This window comes from Marmota flaviventris, chromosome 10, assembly GCF_047511675.1.
Source record: "Marmota flaviventris isolate mMarFla1 chromosome 10, mMarFla1.hap1, whole genome shotgun sequence".
Lineage (NCBI taxonomy): Eukaryota > Metazoa > Chordata > Mammalia > Rodentia > Sciuridae > Marmota > Marmota flaviventris.
In genome coordinates, this window is record NC_092507.1 from 122,457,341 (window position 1) to 122,475,864 (window position 18,524).

General features: G+C 41.4%; 1 protein-coding gene and 1 long non-coding RNA gene across 3 annotated transcripts in view; one reads left to right on the forward strand and one right to left on the reverse strand.

Moving 5' to 3' along the window:
- The first annotated feature begins 8 nt into the window (after nucleotides 1-8).
- Nucleotides 9-15,035, forward strand: LOC114106751 (uncharacterized). The gene is made up of 2 exons (XR_003585244.2): nucleotides 9-99; nucleotides 14,768-15,035. It is a non-coding gene; the product is annotated as an uncharacterized lncRNA (long non-coding RNA).
- Pip5k1a (phosphatidylinositol-4-phosphate 5-kinase type 1 alpha) overlaps nucleotides 7,894-18,524 on the reverse strand; it is a 47,901-nt gene continuing 37,270 nt past the window's right edge. Inside the window, exons 10-16 of one of the 2 annotated variants that reach the window (XM_071618442.1) lie at nucleotides 17,720-17,803; nucleotides 16,479-16,527; nucleotides 16,220-16,304; nucleotides 14,720-14,866; nucleotides 14,340-14,469; nucleotides 9,998-10,043; nucleotides 7,894-9,508 (exon numbers count right to left, since the gene is read on the reverse strand). In XM_071618442.1, coding sequence (XP_071474543.1) covers nucleotides 9,506-9,508; nucleotides 9,998-10,043; nucleotides 14,340-14,469; nucleotides 14,720-14,866; nucleotides 16,220-16,304; nucleotides 16,479-16,527; nucleotides 17,720-17,803 — 544 coding nt within the window. In that variant the 3' untranslated portion in view covers nucleotides 7,894-9,505. The remainder of the gene's footprint in view (nucleotides 9,509-9,997; nucleotides 10,044-14,339; nucleotides 14,470-14,719; nucleotides 14,867-16,219; nucleotides 16,305-16,478; nucleotides 16,528-17,719; nucleotides 17,804-18,524) is intronic. The other variant, XM_071618443.1, reaches the window with a different exon arrangement.

An 18,524-nucleotide genomic window follows, 5' to 3' on the forward strand; every position in this document is an offset into this window, starting at 1 on the left:
GATGCTACGTGAAGGGACGCCTGGGGTGGTGGCGTGGAGATGGTTACCCAGGTAACAGAAGCGCTTCCCCGATGCCTTCCCTGCCGTGCTAGCTTTCAGGTGGGTTTCCCCTCTGGCCGAGCTCCGAGAAACTGTGGAGGAACATTGGAAGTGGTAGGAATGTCAGTTCCAGCGTCATCTCCCCCACCTTTTTCTTTTTCCGGTACCGAGGATCGGACTGGGCACGCACTAGTGAATTACACTCCCAGCCACCGACCACCCACCTTTGCGTTTTTGTGTTTTTAAAATTTTATTTTGAAACAGGGTCTTGCTAAATTGCCCAGGCTAGCCTTGAACTTTGAATCCTCCTACCCTCAACCTACCGGACTACCTGGAAGGACGGGACTACACCACCGCGCAGGCGCAGCAATGTCTGTCTTATTTATTAATTTACTTGTTTGTTTGTTTATTTTACTGGGAGTTGAATCCGGGGGCGTTCTACTACTGAGCTACACTCCTATCCCCGCCCACCTTTTTTGGGGTATGGGGTGGACAGAGGCTCACTAAATTGCCCAGGCTCCTCCGGAATTTGCGCTTCTCCTGCCTCAGTCTCTAGAGTCACTGAAATCACTGGTGTTTGCTACCACGCCCAGCAGCGTTGTCATTTTTAAAGAGGGGCGGATCTCCAGGCTGAGCCAGTCTCAGCAATTTGGCTAGACCTTGTCGCAAAATTTAGAAAAGGTTTTGGAGATGTGGCTCAGTGGTTAAAAAAAAAAAAAGTGGCGCGGGAGCTGTAAGGACCTTTTAGCTACCACCTCTGGTCCCCATAGCACTTCATCCATCTACTATAAACCCTTATACCCCTGAATTGAATTTGTTTACATATCTGTTTTCCCCATATAACTAAGGGGAGGAAAGGTTTCTAAATCATTGCAGTTCTTTTTTTTTTTTTAATTTTTTTATTAGTTGCTCAAAACATTACAATGATCTTGACATATCATACATTTGATTCAAATGGGGTACATAATCTTATTTTTCCACGTGTACAGATTGCAGGATCACTTTGGTTATAGAGCCATGTTTATACATAGGGCGATACTAGTGTCTATTGTATTGTGCTACCAATCATTGCAGTTCTTGAGCCCATTAGTAAACCTGACACACGGTAGGAGTTTAGAAAAGGTTTGACCAAACAATAATTTAATCTTCCAAAGAATGGGAGACAAACTAATACGATTTGGGTTAATAAGAATATTCGAAGTCTGGTGCAGTGGAGCATGCCCATAATCCTAACGACTCCTCAGGTTGAGGTAGTAAGATCTCCACATCCAAAAGCCAGCATAGGCTACTTAGGAAGACCCTGTCTCAAAATAAAAAATAAAAAGGGGACTAAGTGGTAAAGTGTCCCTGCATTCAATCCCCAGTACCAAAAATAAATAATATTCAAAAATGCTTTGTTCAAGAATTATAGGTAACCATTGCAACTTACATACGAGTAAAATTTTCATATCTCTAAAGGAAAAAAGGGGAGGGGGGCTAGGGTTGCAGCTCAGTAGTTAAGTGCCCCTGGATTTAATCCCTGGTACCAAAAAAAAAAAAGCATATGCAAAATTAGTGAGTAGAAGGTGCTGAGGATTGAACCCAGAGCCTTGTGCATGCTTAGTACCCTTTCTACCACTGAGCTGTACCCCAGACCCCCAAATGCTTTTTTAAAAAACATGAAAATTATGTAAAGAATAAAAGCAAGGGCTGGGGATGTGGCTCAAGCGGTAGCGCGCTCGCCTGGCATGCATGCGGCCCGGGTTGGATCCTCAGCACCACATACAAACAAAGATGTTGTGTCTGCTGAAAACTAAAAAAGAATAAATAAATATTAAAAAAAAAAAAAAAAAAAAGCAAAAGCCTGCCAGACACGGTAGTTCATTCCTGTAATCTCAGTGGCTTGGGAGGCTGAGGCAGGAGGATAGCAAGTTCAAAGTCAACCTCAACAACTTAGGGAGGCCCTGAGCAACTTAGGGAGAGCCTATCTCAAAATAATAAAAAATAAAAGGGCTGGGGATGTGGGACAGTGTTTAAGCCTCCTTGGGTTTAATCCCTAATACCAAAAAAAAAAAAAAAAGTGAACAAAAACCACACAAGCCACATAATGTAAATACAACTAAGTGACCATAAAAATTGAAAATAAAGATTAAAAAATCTGCTAATAATAATAAAATTTTAGAAAGCATGTATAGCTGTATTACTATTTTACAATAAGGCTGGGAATGTAGTGCAGTGGTAGAGCACTTGTCTAGCATGTTCAAGGCTATGAGTTGAATCCCTAGCACAGCATAAACTAAAATTTAAAAAATCTAGGGAAGCCAGGCTCAGTGGTGCAAGTCTATAGTTCCAGCAGGAAGGCTGAGGTGGGAAGACCACTTAAATGCAGAAGTTTGAGACCAAGTAGGCAACATAAGGAGAACACTCTCAAAAACAAAACAACAGGGCTGGGGATATAGCTCAGTTGGTAGAGTGCTTGCCTTGTACAAGGCCCTGGGTTCAATCCCTAGCACACACACACACACACACAAAAAAAAAAACCTTTCAAAAACAAAACAACAAATGAACACATTCCCTAGGAAATGAATGTAGGTTAAGAAGGGAAGACTGAACCCTGGGATACTTTGATATTTAGATGAGTGAGGGAGCAACCCTTGATAAAAACAACCAGGAGAAAGTAGTATCCCAGAAGCCTAGTGAAGAAAATGTTTCAGAGAGGAAGTAAACTCAGCTGCTGTTGACATCAAGAAAGATGAAGACTGATATATTTAGCAAAATGAGAGGGCATTAATGACCTTAACAAAAGACACTGTGGGTAGGAGAAAAACCTTGGGAGTTCAAGAGAAATTTGTGGGGCCAAAAAAAAAAAAAAATCCAAAACAAACAAACAATTTGTAGGCACAGTGGTGCACACCTGCAGTTTCAGCAACTCAGGAGATTGATTCCCAAGTTCAGAGCCAGCCAAACCAATTTAGAAAGACCCTGTCCTAAAAAAAAAAAAAAAAAAATGGATTGGAGAAGCACCCCAGGGTTCAATGTCTAGTACTAAAGAAAAACAAAAAGAAACAGAAAATTATTTGTAAAAATTCATTTGTTGGGGCTGGGGATGTGGCTCAAGAGGTAGCGCAACAAAGATGTTGTGTCCGCCGAAAACTAAATAAATAAATATCAAAAAACTCTCTCTTTCTCTCTTAAAAAAAAAATGTAGCCAGGCATGGTGTCACATACCTGTAATTCCAGCAATTTGGGAGGCTGAGGCAGAAGGATTACAAATTCAAGGCCAGCCTCAGCTGGCCTCAGAGAGGCCCTAAGCAACTTAGTGAGACCCTGTCTCAAAATACAAAATAAAAAGTCTCCTCTGAGTGGCTGGGGTTGTGGCTCAGCGGTAGAGCGCTCGCCTAGCACATGCGAGGCCCTGGGTTCAATCCTCAGCACCACATAAAAATAAATAAAACAAAGATATTGTGTGTCCAACTACAACTAAAAAATAAGTATTAAAAAAAAAAAGTCTCCTCTGGGTTCAATCTCTAGTCTCCCCCTGCCCCTGCTGCCCAAGTAAAATAATTTGTAAAACAATTGAGTAACTTTGAAAAGTGATTGGATATTTGATATTAAGGAATTAAATTATTTTTTGAAATAATATTTTTTTAGAGAGAGAGAGAGAAAGAGAAGTTTTTTTTTTTGTTTTGTTTTTTAATATTCTTTTTTTTTTTTTTTTTTAGTTTTCGGCGGACACAACATCTTTGTTTGTATGTGGTGCTGAGGATCCAACCCGGGCTGAACGCATGCCAGGGGAGCACGCTACCGCTTGAGCCACATCTCCAGCCCCAAATAATATTTTTTAAAAAGTCCTTATCAGGACTGGGTTTATCTCAGTGGTAGAGCACCTACTTACCTAGCATGCACAAGGCCATTATATCCCCAGCATGCAAAAAGTAAAAAAATGTAGGTTTTAGTGGTTGGGGGTACAATTGGTGGTAAAGCACTTGTCTAGCATGTGTTGGAATATTTATGGATGAAAGGATATGATGTCTAGAACCATTTTAACCTGATCCTTTAGAAATGCAGAAAGAAAGTAGGGGGTGGAGCATAAAGTATAGATGACTGACTTCCCCCCTTCCCCCAGTACTGGGGATCAAATCCAGGGCTTCGGAAGCTAGGCAAGCACTCCACCACTGAGCTGTATCCCTAACCCCAGACTGGCATTATTTATGTTGATGATTATTGAAATTGAGTTATAATGTACATGGTGATTCACCATACTACCCTTACTTTTGGAAATTTGGGTAAAAAGGAAAAAAGAACCAGCGGCAGGAGGATCAGAGTTCAAAGCCAGCCTCAGCAACAGCGAGGCACTAAGCAACTCAGTGAGACCCTGTCTCTAAATAAAATACAAAAAAGGGCTGGGATGTGGGTCAGTGGTCAAGTGCCCCTGAGTTAAATTCCCAGTACAAAAAAAAAAATGGGAAGAGGAAAGATAAATGGGAACCAGCAATCAGATCCTTATTAATGGACTTTTGAATTTCTTTTGTAGTACTGGAAAGTGAACCCAGGGGTGCTCTACCACTGAATCACATCCCCAGCCGTTTATAAATTTTAACACATTTTAAAAATACCTTTATTTATTTAATTTTATGTTGTGCTGAGGATTTAACCCAGTTCCTCACACATGCGAGGCAAGCACTTTACCACTGAGCTACATCCCCAGCCCCAATTTTTTTTTAAATTATTTAAATTTTGCAGTGCTGGGGATTGAACCCAGAGGCACACTACCACTGAGTTACATTGCTAACCCTTTTCAATTTTTGCATCAGGGTCTTGCTAGATTGCCCAAACTGGTCTGCAACTTGCGATCCTTCTACTTCAGCCTTCAGAGCAGCTGGGATTACAGATGTACATCATCGTTCTTGACTAAGCAGCAATTTTAGAAGATTTAAAATAACCAGATTTTCTTTTTTTTTTTTTTTTTTTTGAGAGAGAGAATTTTTAAAATATTTATGTATTTTTTAGTTTTCAGCGGACACAACATCTTTGTTTATATGTGGTGCTGGGGATCGAACCCGGGCCGCACGCATGCCAGCCGAGCACGCTACCGCTTGAGCCACATCCCCAGCCCCCAAAAACAACCACATTTTCATGTCCCCAAATAACTGAAGTATAAATAGTTTAATCTTGTATCTTATTTCCACTGGAGAGTCTCTGTTCAATGATGAATACCTTTTTGGAATAGCTGAGTCTGACACTCTTAAAACACTAGAGCATATGAGGATTTTCAATTTTACTATGATTTTTTTTTTTTTTGGTGGTGGTACTAGGGATTGAACCCTCAGCCTTGTGCATGTGAGGCAAGCACTGTCAACTGAGCTGTATCCCCAGTCCTTACTAGGATTTAGTGTCCCTTTTTATTACAGAAGTTTTACACAAATAGACCTTGTTTGTATCTGAATAGAAATTAGGGTGCAGCTATAGAATGAACACTAGCTGCCACTCACCACTAGAGGGATCCTCTGACCAGAAAAGGGTATCTACTGCACTCCCTTGACAGCTGTAAACTGAAGAGGGAATGTTAAGGTCAGGGTAGCATAAATAAATAAATAATAAAAAATAAAAACCATGTATGCTTAAAATACATTTAGATACAATTCCTGTTAGCAAAAACTGCTTTCTTTTTATCCAGATTAAATGAGGGCTGAACCTGTGAGTTAAAGTCAAAATTAAACCAAGAATCCCTAATTCCTCTTCCAATCCAATGATTCCATCACAGGGTTTTAGTTTTTTTTGCAGTACTGAGGATTGAACCTAGGGCCTCACACATGCTAGCCAAGTGGTCTATCACTGAGTTAACATCCTCTGCCCTTTTTATTTTCTAGAGACAAGGTCTCCCTAAAAGTTCCAGCTGTCCTGGAACTTTTGATCTTCCTGCTTTAGCTTCCCAAATTGCTGGGATTACAGGTGTGCACCACTGTACCCAGACCCATCAAGTTTTATTTATTTAAGAATTTAACCTGGGGCTCGGGATGTGGCTCAAGTGGTAGTGCACTCGCCTAGCATGCGAGCCCTGGGTTCAATCCTCAGCACCACATAAAAATAAATATATTGTGTCCATCTAAAACTAAAAAATAATTATTTTTTTTAAAAAAGAATTTAACCTTTATTTATTATTTTTTAATGTAGTGCCGAGGATTGAACCCAGTGCCTCACCGAGGCTAGGCAAGCGCTCTACTACTGAGCTACAACCCCAGCCCCAAGTGTTTTGTTGTTGTTTGGTATTAGGGATTGAACTCAGGGGCACTTGACCACTGAGCCAGCCCTAGTTTGTATTTTTTTTAGACCGGGTCTCACTGAGTTGCTTAATGTGCCTCACTTTTGCTGAGGCTAGCTTTGAACTCCAGATCCTCCTGCCTCAGCCTCCTGAGCCACTGAGGCCACTGGGATTACACACATGGACCACCATGCCCTGCCCCATCAAGTTTTTGTTACCATCTCAATGCTGTTAACTTTTCTTTCCAATTGCTCTCACCATCAACCCAGACTCACATCACCTCACATCTGACTTCTAGTCCAACCAGTCTGCTTTTTCTATCCATTCCGATAAAACTTTTGTTAACAGAGTCATGCATGGTGCATGCCTCTAATCCCAGTGGCTCAGGAGGCTGAGGCAGGATCACAAGTTCTCAAAGCCAGCCTCAGCAGTTTAGCAAGGCTTTGAGCAACATAGGGATGCCATCTAAAAAAAAAAAAAAAAGGTTGGGGCTGGGGTTGTGGCTCAGCAGTAGAGCGCTCGCCTAGCACATGCAAGGCCCTGGGTTCAATCCTCAGCACCACATAAAAATGAATAAAATAAAGGTATTGTGTCCAACTACAACTAAAAAATATTAAAAAAAAGTTTGGGGATGTGGCTTAGTGGTTAAGCATCCCCAGGTTAAAAAAAAAAATGTTAACAGATTGTCTTTGAATTATTTTTTGGTTTTGGGTGTTTTGCAACAATGGACATTGAACCCAGGGCCTGGAGTATCCTAGAGGCAAGTGCTCTACCACTGAAGACACACCCTGTCCTAAATTATTTTTCTAATGTTTTTCCACTTTTTTTGGTACCATCTTTCAGAGAATTTAGGCTTAGATATCTCCCATCTATGTTTTTTACTCCTGGATATTATAAACTCCTGGAAGGACAATTACTTCTTTTGACCTCCAACTGCTTTTGGGCATTACTCACTAGCTGCTACATAAATATTTGTAAAATATTCTTACCAGGATAGGGAATAGTAGTATGGAAAGGAGGATTCTCTAAAGCTTCCCTTATCTCTATGCCTTAAAATGAATCTAACTGCTGAGCACAGTAGAGCATGCATGTAATTCTAAGCAATCCACGTGTAAGTGACTCAGGAGGCTGAGGCAGGATTACAGGCTAGAGGCCAATCTCTCAGCAAGTGAGCAAGGATCTAAGCAACTTAGTGAGATAGTGTCTCAAAATAGTTAAAAAGACTGGGATGTAGCTCAGAGGTAGAATGCTTGCCTAGCATGGAACTGAGGTTCCAGCCCCAGCACCAAAAATCAATCAATCAAAGGGCTGGGGATGCTCAATAGTAGAGCACCCTGGGGTTCGATTTCCAGTACCACCCCCCACCAAAAAGTGTTAGGTTGTAGCTTGGTGGTAATACATCACTGGGTTCAATCCCCAGAACCCGCTCTCCCAAAAGATAAAGAGTCCCAGGTCAATACCCAGTAATGGGAAAAAGTAAAGGTACCAAGAGGGGTGGGGTGTATATCTCAGTGGTAGAGCACTTGAATTAGGTGCAAGTCCATGGATTCAATTCCCAGTATTTAAATAAACAAAGAAACAAAAAACACAATAAGAGGTCTAAATAAGTGATGAAAGTTTAATACATTAAAATGATATTTATTATTATCACATTTTGCCATTTCTGAACAATACAAAGTAGAGGCAAATAGTAACACTTCATAAAAACGATGAGTTCCCTATTCCTTTCCCTAAGACCCAGCCCTCCCTCAAATATCCCCTCCCACCCCTTACAGAACTCTGTCCTGAATAAAACATTTAAATACATCATAAATAGTAAATTATGAAAAAAAAAATAGCAAGAATTGTTTCTTTCCGTCTTGTAAAAAACATGGCAGCAAAGACAGGCAGCCAGAAACTGGTTGGAGGCGTCTAATATAGACAGTTATTTGGTGTATGGGTTAACCTACTATCCAGGTACAGTGGGATGGAGAAGAGATATTGTGGGACTTCAACAATCTGCCTGAGACACAAGGCCCTCTTCTTCCCCTGACAAGAACGGACAATTCAGACAGACAGCCACAAACAACTCTTAGAGATAGGCAGGAGAGGGCTTATATAGCTCCCACTTCCAACTTCCCTGCATGAAGAGAGGGGAGAGAGCATGTAGCACAGCAATGACCTTACCAGGAGGCTGCTGGCTCCCCAAGAGTTTAAGAAAACATTCTCAATTCTGGTAGATATGGACTTCCCGGTAGTCTCCCTCCACCTTAGCTCCATGAACAACAGAACATTTTTGGGGGGAAAATTGGGAAGAACAAGAAATCTCCTTTAGAGAATGTAAAGTCTTCAATTTTTAGAAAACAACCAGAATACATTTCAAATTGCAGAACAGTAATAACTTTATGGTCTGGCAGTGAACAGGGTCCTCCCTAGAAGAGCTCTGAAGAGCCCCATACCCACCCCACTGGATTAACAAAAGGAGTAAGATAACCCCATGTTGCACTGTCTCCATTCCTTCATCCTGGAGAAATCAAGAGAGGAGGAGTTAAAGAGGAACTGCTGCTGGCAGAGCAGTCACCATATTTCTGCTTCACCAACACCAGGACTCTTCTGTGGGAAGAGGCATACAAATAGGTCTCTCTCTTTGACACTTCTGGAATTTGATCTGAAACTGCCTTGAAATTGTGCTGTGAACTGTTTGTTCTTTTCCTTTTTTAAGGAAAAAAGAAGATTGGGAGGTGGTTAACACCCTTACTCTCCCAAAAATCTTTACAGAAAGTGCAGGGTCTTATTCAGGGATCAGAGAGAAAGAGCTAAGATGGGGATAATTTGTCAGCCAGTCTGTCCTGAGGAAATTAATAAGAGTCCAGCTCCTGATGAAAGGTAGATGAGGAGGGAAGAAACCCAAAGTCCAGCAACCCCACTTCCAGCACAAAGACTGGGGCTTTGAAAAAATTCAGTTGTGGAAGCCAAGGCAGGCCAGTTGAAAATTCATGCCACCCAACTTAAGTGGAGGGGATACTGCTGTCCTCAATTGTCCAAGGCACTAATGCCCATTCAGAGGAAGGTCAAGGAGAGTAAATTCTTCTTCAGGTAGTGAAATGGAGAGCTCCCCTAGCCTCCAAATCATAACTCCTTTTTTGATGACCAAGCAGAAGAAAACTCAGCATTCCTGGGGCAAAGGCTGACATTCTAGGATCAGAGACAGCAGAATCTTAATTCAGGTCTTCTAGAATTTCTTGCTCACTGAAAGGGAAAAGAATTGTAAAGTTAAATATTTGGAGTGTATTTAATAAGGAAGCAGAAATGAAATTCAAGGTAATTTTGATCTAGCTGCCAAAGTTAAGACACTTTCTTCTATTTCAGCCTCAGTTTCCAAATATAAGGTCCCAAACCCACAAAACTTTAAGAAGCAAAAATTAGGGGAACCCCTCTAACATTGCCAATTAACTTCTTGCTCCATTCCATCCGTGACCCATTTTATTATTGGTACCTCCAGGGATTGAATCCAGGGGTGCTTAACTACTTAGCCACATCCCCAGCCCTTTTTAATATTTTATTTAGAGACAGGGTCTTGCTGAGTTGCTTAGATTGCTGAGGCTGGCTTTGAACTTGTGGTCCTCCTGCCTCAGCCTCCTGAGCCACTAGGATTACAGGTGTGCTGGGATTGCAGATGTGTGTCACTGCACCCGTCAGTGATCCACTTTCTACCTCCCCCACATCCCAAACACTCACATGGCAGAACTCTGACTCTGTAATTTCAAGCTTTTCCAACATTAAACTAACAGGAGAAAAAGAGACAGGAGAAAAATTAGATTAAAAAAAAAAAAAAGACTCTAAGGTCACATCTCAATGCTGCTTCACTTCAGAATCATTTATTTTTTATTTTTTATTTTTTTTAGTTGTAGTTGGTCACAATACCTTTATTTTATTTATTTTTATGTGGTGCTGGGGATTGAACCCAGGGTCTCGCACGTGCTAGGCAAGTGCTCTACCGCTGAGCCACAACCCCAGCCCCAGAATCAATTTTGGATTCAGAAAGATGTTAAGAAGCTACCCAATTTAGAAGTACTAAGTACTTAAGTTAGCACCACATAATGAATAAATAAATAAATAAAAGAGAAACTGCCCTCAGTCCAAAAGTCTTCAAGGAATCCTATAACCAACCATATAAGTAAGTGTGGAAGTAGATTTAAATTATTTTAGTTTAAAATTATGTCGTTTCTTGAGCACTACAAAATATTTCATAGTACTCTGCTTTTCTTTCTTCAATTCCCAGGTATGGAAGGCAGCCTCTAAATGTGCTCCCCAAAATCTCTCCCTCCTGGTAGTCACCTCTTCCTCTTTAGTATGGGCTGAATTCAGTGATTCTCTTGTAACAGAATGTAGCACAAATGAATATGAATTCTAAGACTAGGTTAGGAAAAGACTAGCTTCCTCTCAGTTTGCTTCTTCTAAGGAAAGCTAGGAAGCTGCTATGATATAAGCTGTCCTATAATAGATGGGACAATATGTGACAAGGAACTGAGGAAGTACCATCAGCAAAAAGTCATCAACAGGTGAGGGAAGAACAGAAGGTCACTGGATTAGACAAAGGGGAACGAAGGGAAGGGAAAGGAGATGGGAATAGGAAGGACAGTAGAATGAACTGGACATAATTTCCCTATGTTCATACATGAACACACGACCAGTGTAATTCCACATCATGTAAAACCACAAAACTGTGAAGTTATACTCTATGCATATATGACAAAATACACACTACTGTCGTAAAAAGAACAAATTAAGTTTCGGGGTAACTTGTTACACAATAGATAATACAGATTTGTGCAGTTTTTCTAACAGAAATGTAAAGTTTAGGGATCTAGGCGTATAGCTCATTGGCAGAGTGCTTACTTAGCATGCAAGGAGTTCCTAGGTTCAATTCCCAGCAGCACCACACCACCACACCACCATTGCCACACACACACAAAAAAGATGGCTTTGACTTTAGAAGATGGGAATGGCTTTGAGGAGAGTTTTAATGCAAGTTTAGTGTCCTGAATGTGCTATTTATAGAATTTTGGACTAACTAGGGTTACCAGTGAGAAAAATCTAATTAGAAATGGAATTAGGAGGGGCTGGGGCTTTGGCTCAGCAGTAGCGCACTTACCTGGCATGTGTGAGGCACTGGGTTCGATTCTCAGCACCACATATAAATAAGTCTATCAACAACTAAAAAATTATTATTATTATTATTATTATTATTATTATTATTAATTTTTTAAGAGAGAGAGAGAATTTCAACATTTATTTTTTTAGTTTTCGGCGGACACAACATCTTTGTATGTGGTGCTGAGGATCAAACCCAGGCCACACGCATGCCAGGTGAGCGCGCTACCGCTTGAGCCACATCCCCAGCCCCTAAAAAATTATTTAAAAAAGGAAAAAAAGAAATGGAATTTGGAGATCCTTATAATGTAATGGCACAAAACTTACCAGCAACATCGTCCAGTTAGTGAAAAGCAGAACATGTGCCTAAGTAATGAACTGGTGATCTGGCTAAGGAGATTTCCAAGCAAAGTCTTGAACTGTCACCTGGTTTCTTTTTCTTCTTCTGTTTTGGTGGTGCTGGGATCAAATCCAGGGCTTCATGCACACAAGGTAAGGATTCTACCACTGAGCCACATCTCAAGCCCAATGGAAGACTTAACAAACAAAAAGAAGCCAGGATTTGGAAAGTTTCAAAACTTCTGAACCTTGATAGGGCATGGTGGTGCATACCTATAATCCCAGCCATTTGGAAGGCTGAAGGAGGAGGATTGCAAATTTGACTCCAGACTTAGCAATTTAGCAATTGAGACTCTGTTTCAAAATAAAAAAAGGACTGGGAGCCGGGTGTGTTGGCACACGCCTATAATCGAGCAGCTAGGGAGGCTGAGGCAGGAGGATTGAGAGTTCAAAGCCAGACTCAGCTAAAGTAAACGACTGAGACCCTGTCTCTAAATAAAAATACAAAATAGGGCTAGGAATGTGGTCCAATAGTTGAGCGCCCCTGAGTTCAATCCCCAGTACAAAAAAAAAAAAAAAAAAAAGGACTGAGATATAGCTCAGTGGTAAATCACCCCTGGGTTCAACTCTTGGCACAAACAAACAAAAAATCTGAAACTCTTGAGACAGCAATCAATGCTAAAATTAAGAAATTGCAGCAGGGCACAGTGGCACATGCCTGTAATCCCAGCAGCTCAGGAGACTGAGGCAGGAGGATCACAAGTTCAAGGCCAGCCCCAGCAATTCAGCAAGGCTCCAAGCAACTTAAGACCTTATTTCAAACTTTGTACCCCTGGGTTCAGTCCCTAGTACCCACCACCACTCCCCTACCAAAAAAAGGAAAAATTACTCAGCTGCCAAACCAAGCCAAGAGACATGAATTATTCTCTTACCTTGAGATCTAATCAAAGAAACGCCAACATTTCCTGACTTTCAGAATAGCGAATGCATCAGTTAACTTCTTTCATGCCTCCCATAACTCCTCACCACTTTTTTTTTTTGGAGAGGGGCACATGGGGCCTGAACCCAGAACCTCACCTCATACATTAGCCAAGCCAAGCACCTTACCACTGAGCTGTACCCCAGCATCCCCTAACTTTTGCTACTGGGGATCAAACCCAGGGGTGCTCTCCCTCTGAACTACATCCCCAGCCCTTTTATTTTGAGAAAGGGTCTTGCTATGTTGCTGGGGCTGGCCTCAAACTTGTGATCCTTCTGCTTTAGCCTCCCAAGTAGCTGGGATTACAAACATGCATGACCATGCCCAATTTAACTTGTTTTTGTAGTTTCACAGACTAAGAGCTCTGGTCGAGCAGCTGCGCTTAAGGAACTTAAACCCAGGGAACTCAGTCAATCTGGACCCAACTTGTATAACAAAATTCTGGGCTTCGATCCAATGCTGAAGGGATAACACTTTGGGAGATCTCTGGAGGAAGGAAATGTAGTTTGCACATAGAGAGATGTAAGTCATTTGGAGCCAGGAGCCAGACTGTGATATGCAGTTCCTAAAATAGCTCCTAATGATCCTTGCTCCTGGTATTCACATCCTTGTGTCATCCCTTCCTTTTGAGTGTGGGCTGCATTACTCAGTAAAATGAAGCACAAGTAATAGTATCCTATCAATTCTGTAATTAGGTTACAAAAAGATTATGGCTTCTGCTCAAGCATATAAGAAGCCAACTGCCATGCTCTGAGTCTCCCTCACAGAGAGACCCACATAGCAAAGAAGTGAGGGAGGCCCACAGTCCCTAGCCAGCAAAGAACTAAGACCTTCCAGTTCAGCAACCCACAAGGAACTGAATCATGCCAATAACTACACAAATAAGCTTAGAAGCAAATCCTCCCAGTCAAACCTTCAGACAAGACTCTAGCACCAGAAATAGCTTGATTGCCACCTCATGAGAAACCTTGAGCCAGAAGACCTAGTTAAGCTGCACCTGGTTTCCTGACCGTGGAAACCATGATGTATATTTATTATTTTAAACCATTCAGTTTTAAGGTAATTTATTATGACTCAATAGATAACAAATACACTAGATAATAAAATTAAGTCATGATCTTTACACTGGACCCTTCTGAAAAACTGACTCTTCATTATTTTCATCACCCAGCAAAGATTTTTCCAGCCTTACATTTTTTTTAAAAAATATTTTTTAGTTGTTGATGGACCCTTATTTTGTTCATTTATTTATATGTGATGCTGAGAATCGAACCCAGTACCTCACACATGCTAGGCAAGGGCTTTACCACTGAGCCATAACTCCAGCCCCCAGCCTTAAATTCTAAGTGAGAATTCTCACATTACCACCAGGAGATGAAGGGTTAGTTAGGATATGTGAGTGAATACCAGAAAGTCTGCACACACAGATCTCCCTTATCCCCACACTTTTCCAAATAGCTTAAGATGAGCTCTTAGGAAGGAGAACCTGCACAAATCCTAGTGAAGACCAACTAACAATGATCCACAGAAAAATAGAATTATGGAGGTTCCCAAAGACCTGAAGACAGAAAAGATAAGATACATGGAGAAAGGGGCCAAAGAACCAACCTTGTATTTAGTATCTGCAAAGTCTCTGGAACTACAGGTGAGAAACTGGGGCCAGGAACAGGTGAGCCTTCACTGATTTCTTCCAAAGGTGGAGTCTGAGGTAAAACATCAGGACGACCGAGATGAACATCTGGAAAAGAAAAAGAATATTAAAAAAAGAGAGAGAGAGAGAGAGGGAGGGAGAGGGAGGGAGGGAGGGAGGGAGGGAGAGAAAGAAAGAAATTAAGAAAGAAAGAAAGAAAATGGGGTAAGGGAAAAACTGGAATAAGTTGGCTTTTCCTGGATAGAAATGGGGAGTAGAATTCCTGGCCAAAGATAAGGTCTCAGAAGGGAGGGAAGGCATGCCCAATCACACGGGAAGCCCCAGCCCTGGCGCTGACCTGGCTCCACTTCCGCCTTTGTTGTCACTTGTGCTTTGTGTTCCCCAGAGACGGATGGCTGGGAAGTAATGCAGGAATTGCCGCTGGGGCCTGATCGCCGAGAGAAAGATGAGCCAGACCGAAACTTTTTGGAAGGAGAGGGCTTCACTTCAAAAGGGAAAGAAAGAGCCTACTTAGCACCCACTTCAGAAACCATCACCAAGACACAGATACAAACTCCTAGTGTACCCAGGAGTTGGTACACACAGCCAAAGTTGTTCTTCTGAAGCAAAGGAGGAATAAGGGTTAACATCAATGAAGAAGGCTCTATGAATTACTATTTGGAGTGGGAGGTGTTTCATTTCACTTCATTTAGGAAAGAAGCAGAAAACTTAGAAGAAAGATGACACATACTCATCTCCCTCCCTTTCCCCTATATGCAACCTTGATAGTTTTGCTTCCACCTGATGAGATGTGCTCTTTTCTATAATTCCCTTGTTCTTTAGTAATATTCCCCCCACAACCTAAAAGATGTATGCACCCAACAGTGTAATTTATACTTATTTATGTGTCACTTTGAAAAGATAGGATTTTTCCATCCCCCATAAAACTGTCTGGCATGTTTAGGTCCTCTACATCTCACTAAAGGATTACTGATGTCTGATGAGGTGAAGGAAGGAAGAGCTGGAATTTACCATGGCAACAGCATGGATGGTTGGGGGGCGAGGAGCATATTGGCACTTCCCCCTGCCTTGTTTTACCCCTTGGAACCAAAGATTGAACCCAGGGGTGCTTAACCACTGAGCCACATCCTCAGCCCTTTTTATTTTTCATTTTGAGATAGGTAGGGCCCAAAGTTTCTGAGGCTGGCTTTGAACTTGCAGTCCTCCTGCCTCAGCCTCCCAAGTTGCTGGGATTACAGGCTTATATCACCATGCCCAGCTCTGTCTTTCTTTCTCACACATGTTAGACAAGCACTCTATCACTGAGCTACATCCCCATCCTTTAATTTTATCTTATTTTGAGATAGGACATCACCACACCCAAACTGCAACTTCTAAACCCATAAAGTTGAGGTTTTAAGCAGAAACCAGAAATGCTTCACCCACAGCAACTAGTCTGAGAACTGTCCATGCCCCAGGTACCAAGTACCTGGGGCATGGACAGAAGATATAATACTGGTAACATCTTTGTCTATCACTCCCTGTACATAAAAGCCTGGCTCTGAGACTGCAGCATGGATTCTATATTCATAACTAAACATTTTTTGCAATCCCACCAATTCCCCAGAAAAGGCCCTCACCTCAATGACACATGGAGGGAGAGCCAGGGGGAAAGCAGCAACTCGGAAACGACTGGGACAGACAGAGTGACTGACATAAAGACGAGAAGCAGCTTTCACAGGATGTAGGTAGAGCAGGAGAGGCCTTTGGCCTTTGCAGCTCCCTGACACAGGTGTCCTGCCACCCATCTCTTGGGGTAAGGGAGCCACTGGGGGATCATCTGGTAGAAGCCACTTACAGGGGATCTTCTTGAACACTGTGTTGCACATGAAGCGTTGGAACCGTTCAGCGTAGAAGCCTGGACGATGCACCGATACAGTGTCCTACAGAGCAGAAGAGATGGCTACAGAGTTAGAGAAAGGCCCAATAAAAGAATCTGTAGTCCAAGGACCATTTTCCTTTAGACCAAGCCCTGTCCAAAGGATAAAACCCCAAAATGAAATTGGGAGTGAGAGAGGCAAAAGTGGGGAGGAAGCCTTTAGCTGACTGCTACTCACCCCATCATGTACAAGTGCTTTCCAAGAATGCTCCAATTTCTTAACAAACCTGCAGAGAAAAATTAATATCACACACACTATTTCTGAATGAATGTCTAATAGGTTTTTTTCTCCTCCCCCAATTCTAGGAAGAGGCAATAATATAAAACCTTGAAAAGACAAAATCTGACAAAGTACTCCACTCTGGTAAGCTGGCTTTCCAGAGAAAGGCATGGCAGTGCTTATTCAGATTAGAAATCAATGCCTTTTGTTTTTTTTTTTCACAGGGGGAGGTACTGGGGATTGAACCCAGGGGCACTTTACCATTGAGTTATATCCCCAGCCCTTTTTTGAGATAGATTCTCATTAAGTTGTTTAAGGCCTCACTAATATGCTGAGACTGGCCTTGAACTTGTAATCCTTTTGCCTCAGCCTCCTGAGTTGCCGGGATTGATTACAGGCATGCACCACTGTGCCCAGCAATCAATGCTTTTTCTATGTAAATCAATTATTCCTTCATAGGAAAAGGGCAGTTTATATGTCCTGGCAAATCAGGGACAATAATATTAATTTTAAATGGGCTGGGGATATAGCTCAGTGGTAGAGCACTTGCCTAGCATGCATGAGAGGCCCTGGATTTGATACCCAGCACTGCAAAACAAAACAAAATAATATGAATTGTAAAAAGAGAGCTGGAGAAACAGATGGGCAAAACTGGAAATAGCAGTTGAAAGTGGATAATAATATGAAATCAGTAAGTCAAGTATTTTCCAGTCCCTATTAGTACCCAAAGTGTTATAGGAATAACAATGGGGCCTAACATTTCTAGCTTCTCCCTCATCACCACTTCACTATCTCTGTTGTTCCATAGGCTGATACTTTTATAGAACAGTGATCCTCTTGTTTTTCCTCTGTGGGAAAGGGAATATGCTTCCAGCTATACTCCAATGTGGAGTATGACACATCTCACAGGTTTTCACAAAGAGCCAGGCAGATGGCATGTTCCACTCTGGTGCTTCTGAGGACTGATTCAGCTTTCCAGAGAAAGTATATATATATATCATGTTTGGGGAAGTGGTGGGGTAGGGAAGCCAGGAAGAGAGGTTAAATCAAGGAAGTTTAGAAAACCAATGGGTTAAACAGTCCAACGGCAACTCAATGTTTTTGCTTTAGGAAGGGTGTGATGATAGACCCATCTAAAAAACATGAGTAGCTATCTGCATTTACTCTGTCTCCTACTTTGAGGTCTATATGTTTCTTACCTGTAAGACTGCAGAATATCAATAATGCCAATATAAAGCAGGAGCCTTTCCCCTTTACTGTTCCGGGCAGGGATGCCACCCATACTGGGGAAGACAAAAAGAAAGAATTAGAAAATCTGCTGGCTAGCAGGCAGAGGCTTCTCCTAACCCTAATTCAAATTAGAACATGGAACTCAGACCTAAACATAACTGACTCATTTTTCATAAACTATAAGAGAATGAAATCCTTCCTCAAGTCTTAAGAAACCCGTTTTAGTCTTCTCTACAATCTCCTTAATTATGTCTCCTACCCCATCAGAGACTGTAGAATCCCTATTACATAGCAATTTGGGGAATACTCCCCCAATTAACTAAACTTCCTAAGAACTTTCGTATTTTAACTTATGCCCACTAAAATATTCTTCTTCTTCTTTTTTTAATATTTTTTTATTTGTTGCTGAACCTTTATTTTATTTATTTATTTATTTATATGTGGTGCTGAGATTTGAACGCAGTGCCTCACACACACCAGGCAAGCGCTATAGCACTGAGCCAGAACTCCAGCCCCAAGATACTCTTCTTAACAGTCATATTATAGGATACCTAAAGATACTTCGTGTATTTTACTAACATTAGTTAAATCATGATGCTAAGAAGATGCCTTACATTAAGAAGCCATTATTATAAAGTTATAATTTTCATATATGTGTCTAAGACTCACTCTTTTCATCTTGAGTAGCTCACCTTCCCAGATGTACTATAAACCCCAAATCAAAGACCTCCTCCTTTCCTTTTATATTCTTTTATTTAAATTTTTTAAATTTAT